Source organism: Adiantum capillus-veneris, chromosome 1 (genome assembly GCF_014529385.1).
Source record: "Adiantum capillus-veneris isolate H3 chromosome 1, ASM1452938v2, whole genome shotgun sequence".
Taxonomy (NCBI): domain Eukaryota; kingdom Viridiplantae; phylum Streptophyta; class Polypodiopsida; order Polypodiales; family Pteridaceae; genus Adiantum; species Adiantum capillus-veneris.
The window spans coordinates 163,087,466-163,092,812 of NC_140931.1; the positions used below are offsets into that span (position 1 = coordinate 163,087,466).

The 5,347-nt window shown below is 41.4% G+C and overlaps 1 protein-coding gene across 1 annotated transcript; it reads right to left on the minus strand.

Moving 5' to 3' along the window:
• Nucleotides 1-1,751: 1,751 nt before the first annotated feature.
• LOC147465923 (small ribosomal subunit protein uS9) lies at nt 1,752-2,418 on the minus strand. Its single transcript, XM_086512904.1, has one exon. It carries the CDS (start codon nt 2,366-2,368, stop codon nt 1,934-1,936), a length of 435 nt encoding a protein of 144 aa, XP_086369030.1. The 5' UTR covers nt 2,369-2,418; the 3' UTR covers nt 1,752-1,933.
• Between the last annotated feature and the right edge of the window lie 2,929 nt (nt 2,419-5,347).

The following is a 5,347-nucleotide window of genomic DNA, read 5'->3' on the forward strand; positions in this document are numbered from 1 at the left end:
TCACAATGAGAAGCGCGCCACCTTTTATCTTGCATCAGTCAACAAGATGTGTGGCCTATTTATACTTGCATTACAAGGCGAGTAGCATCATACATGTTTGTACAATTAAAGATGAGCAAACTTGTGCTCATCCCCCGAAATAGAGCATCAGCCCATGGTTAAGCCAATGCAGTTTGTAAGTCTCATCTTCCATTTCAAGTACATACTCCTGATCGATTCGTTCCACAGAAGAAACTGATGTTATAGCTGGTTTTGTGGGGGTTAATAATAATTTATGTGGGCTGGTCTGCTGAAATTGATTTCAATTGTCCCCCAAATGGGGCTTTGTTTTTTTCATTTTCTTTGAGAATGTCACGTCCTTGACAATTACATACTCAGTGAAAATTGTAACGCTATGTTTGCATTTTGACTTGCACTATGCAAAGAGCTTGAAAATCCTCCTCAAAACAGGCTTAGATTAGCACACCCTACACCATCATGCACCACCAATTCAAAATGTTCAGTTCTTCTGAGACATAACCTCACAATAAATAATACTTCAAAGCAATCAGTCTTCACAAAAAGGCCCACTTGTTCATACACAACATTAGCAAAAGGAGTAATAATAAAGTAACACTACCTTGAAACAAGGTCAAGCCTTCTTAAGCTTGTTTCACACAGAAGATGAAAACTGCGCTTGAATATACAAAAGCACACCATTGATAATCAGTGACGACTCACTTCAACTTTATGGAAAAAGAACTTGACAAATTTGACTGCATCTCAATTGAGCCCACAAAACAAATCACTCAAAATATAGAAAAACAAGCAAGATTGTACGATAGAGATGGAGAGGAATTGTTTATTCATACCACATCGTTACACATGCTTTCAAGATGCAGGCAATCTTACAAGAGCAATTTAACTTCAAAATAGAAGGCAGCCAAGTAATCGATACACTAACCCTCATCTGCCCACATTTTCTAGTACCACAACCTCCCTTTCTAACACTTCCCCAAGCCCCTCCACCTGGAGACCTCCTCCTGGGTATTCTAAGGAGACTAGAGCACATTGGACAGTTCCATTATGCCAGATTAAAGCAATAAAAACACAGATTAGACTAATGACAGACTAAAGCAATAAACACACATATGAGACTAAAGCCAGACTAAAGCAGTAAAACACAGATGAGACTAGATGAAGCTGTCCTCCCTTTCAGTACAACATCCCACATACGAAAGAACAAACTATAGCAGCACGACACAAATCACAGCATAGTGCTATAGAACCCATGAAGCCTGCCAAAATGAGAAACCATCACCAAGTACAGAAGATTCTTTGCAAACTTAATCTGTATGGTGAATAGGTACACAGACAACATCAACAACTTACGATCCTGCATGAGATTGAAACAAAGAAGGAAATCAATATGCACTCTGAATACCTCTCTATCAAATCAAGAAGATCCTCATTTAGTGAGATCCTCTCTGTATGAATGAATAGGGACACAGACAACATCAACAACTTAGAATACTGCATGAAATCAAAACAAAGAAAGGAATTCAATATACACTGATGAATTTCTCTCTATAAAATCAATGATATCATTTCGATTGAATAGGTCCAGAGACATTGCGAGACACCCAAATAAACACAAAGCACAGTTGAATTTCTCTCTATTAAATCAACAAGAGAGATATTGCACAACAACTAGGTCTTACAATACTCCATGAAATAAAAACAAAGAAGAAATTTAATATGCACTGTTGAAATTTTCTCTATCAAAAATCTCATATTTCAAAAAAGCCTGTTTATCAATCATATCATGATGCAAAATAAGCCTGCTGCAGCAATATGTTCTTGCAGAACAAAGTTGCTCTACATTCTACAAAAACCTTCTCCTGTCCTGCTCATTTTATCAAGAAGAAGCAGGAAGAAGAAAACTACAGAAAAATTAACGGTATGATTTCTGGAAGCGAGCCCGGGCACCTCTACCACCAAACTTCTTGGGCTCACAACGGCGAGGATCGGCAACGAGAAGGGTGCGATCATACCTGATGAGAATGTCTCTAATCTCCTTCTTGGAATGCTCATCAACAAATTTCTGGTAGAATGCAACAAGAGCTTTGGCGATGGCCTGACGGATTGCGTAAATCTGTGAAGTGTGACCTCCCCCACGTACCCGAATGCGCATATCAACGCCCGCAAAGCGATTCCGACCTAATAGCAGAACCGGCTCGAAGGCCTTGTAACGAAGGATCTCGGGCTCCACGAGCTCGATCGGGCAGCCATTGATCTTGATCAAGCCCCTCCCCCGCTTGCAATGGCACACAGCTACCGCTGTCTTCTTTCGTCCAAAGCACTGCACTGACTCTACTGCCGCGGCCATTGCTCTGCGCTTTCCAGCGAAGTTCCCTCTCAATGCCAAACCTACAAAACCTACGCAACCCTTTTCACATACTGTTCCTCATGGTCGGCCAGTATCTACAAAATTTTCATCATAAAGCTAATTCACAAGAAATTTTGGACAAATTCTCACAATAATTCCCACATTGTGACTTACCTCAACATCGTGAGCTTCTGTGAGGGAGGCCACCGCATACCTAGCTAGGTACGATTGGGGGTAGGGGACCGCCTACCCGGTTGGGGGGGGGGGGGGGGGGGGGGGGGGTGGTCCCCTGCCCCAAATCGTACCTAGCTAGGTATGTGGTGCCTCTCGAGCAGAAGCTCGTGATGTTATGCATTGTATGAAAAACACTGAAAAATACTCCATTTTCCTACATGAGAAAATCTTCTTGTGTAATAACCGATTAATTTTAGTCAAAGCCCCTAGTTAAGGACAATTCCTTTAATCTCAATGGTAAAGGGCATTCATCATATATATACCATGGCTAATTTTCAAAAGCTGCAAGTACCAAAAAGTGTTGTGTATAATAGTCCCCACATATGCTTAGAAGCAAGACCACCACGAGCACTTGAACCCCCAACTCAACAATTGGAAGAGCTCCATTTTGAATTATCCGATACATTTGACCTTGCTTGACGACCTTGAATTATCCGATACATTTGACCTTGCTTGACGACCTGGAGTAAGCGTCTAGAATTATCTATATTGTGCATAAGTGTGTTCTTCCTTTAGGCCCGTCCCTTTACCCTAGTGCACGCAAAGGAGTATTGTGGTTGGAGTGCTTGCTCATCCACTATATGTGTAGTTTTCGCTTTGACACTTGTAATGCCAATTACTTTGCACGAGTAACAGAGCCAAGTATTTTTGAGTAACAAATGCACCATTATTGTGACCTCTTGCCTTGTGACAACACCACAAATACACCTCCAATTTAGCAACATTCCTTGTCGCTAAAGGTTCTCCTTTACACGCTACTAGATTTTCCTTCTTTTAATTCTATCTAGTTTTTGTCAATCTTCTTCATAAAAAGAACCTTGTGCTATGAAAGATGCGAATCATTAGTACAAGGCTTCTTTGTGAGTGATTGTTTGAGGCATTCTTCGCTAGTTGATGGCTCTTAGCCTATTGTCAATTAGATTTGGAAAGAAAGCAACCACATGTTAGTGATACAGTGATGAGAAGGGTTTTTACACATGAGGCACAACACTAGTTTTTCATTCGGAGCACTCTCAACACACCCATGCAGTATAAATTTTAATTGAGCACCCTATTTTGAAAAGCAATTGCACTCATGTTCTTCTTTAAAAGGCTTTGTTCTACATCTTCCATGCACCGCCACACTACAATTTGCTATTAGTGACACCCTGATCCTCTGCAATCGACCACCTTTATAGCTCACGAACTATGTCGTTGCAATCCATAACAATGTGTAACCAGGTTTAGTTGTGATCCAAGAAACTTGTCCAAGGAAAACAAACACGTGCTACACAATATCTAGCAGAAGTAGGGGCACTCACAACAAAATCAAAGGTTGATTGCACACAACCTTGCAGAGTGGCTACACAATTTGTTTTTCCTTATGCTACTATTAGACGCAATTTTGTACAATGCAGGTCCTCTCTCTCTCTCTCTCTCTCTCTCTCTCTCTCTCTCTCTCTCTCTCTCTCTCTCTCTTTGGAATTAAATTGACACGTTGTATCAATTTCTTCCTGTAGACGGCTGGATAATCACCATGTGGGAACGTGTTCTTAGAAGATGGGCAGTGAATTACTTAGTAATTACTAGAGTAATTACTACAGTAAACCCGAAGTGTATAAATAGGGCCCATTACATCATTATCGGGATCATTATCGGAGGGGCAATTGTTATCACTTGTATTAGTGCTTTGGGCTATAATTGTAATTGAGCATCAGTGGCAGTGTTGTCGGCTATACTTTCTCTCTGTAATCATATTCGCTGTAATCTTGATCTGTAATCTCAATCATGGTATATATTTCAGTGATACTTACTTCTCGACCAGTCTTCTGAATCTGAATCTGAATCTGAATCTGAACCTTATTCCAGTCTATAAGTCTGATTCTTATTTCAGTATCCACATTTCAGTCTAGTCTCTAATTTCTATCTAGTCTGCTGTCAGAAATCTTCCCACACTAGTAGCTGAAATCCTTCAACACTGGAATTAGCTGTCTCAAGAGATCAGCTCCAATTCCATTTCGACTATCACGGTGGCTCGAGCTGAAGCTCGTTGAATGAAAGACTCTTCTCCCAGTTGAATTTTTCAGCAATGGCACCAAAGTCCAATCGTGGCCGGAAATCTACCAATCATGTGGACCCCATTCCTAAGGACTTAGGAAGAGAGTCTGACCCCAAGCAAGAGAAAATGACTGACACTGAGGCTCAGGAGGAGCATAGTCAGGCTGAGGAGGCGCAGGACTCACAGCACTCCAGTCATTCTCGACGCCGACGGGGGCAGAACGGGAAGCACGAAAGACAAAGAGTTCCAAGAGTTCTCAGTCTCGCTAGAGAGATGAGCATACCAAGGGCAGAAAGGGAAGTCATCGTACTTCTAGCAGACAAAACAAAGAAGATACTGATACTGAGACAGAGACAGAGATTGATTGGGATGCTGACACTGGCAATTGCAAGAAGGCTCCCAAGCGCCATTCTCAAGCCAAGAAGAGAAGTGGTGGGATCAGCAGTAATCGAAATGATTACACAGCTTCCCTGAAGATTTCCTTTCCCATATTCAAAGGAGGGAAAAGGGATGATCCAGATGTTCACATACAAGCTTTTGAGCAGTATGCTGAACTAAAAAACATTGATGAAGATGATTGGGGGGAATATTTTCCACAAACCTTGAAGGAGGCAGCAAGGAAATGGTATTACCATTACCCTGCATGCCAGCTGAGATCATATAACAAATTACTTAAGGCCTTCAGGTTGGAATATTCCGACAATCGA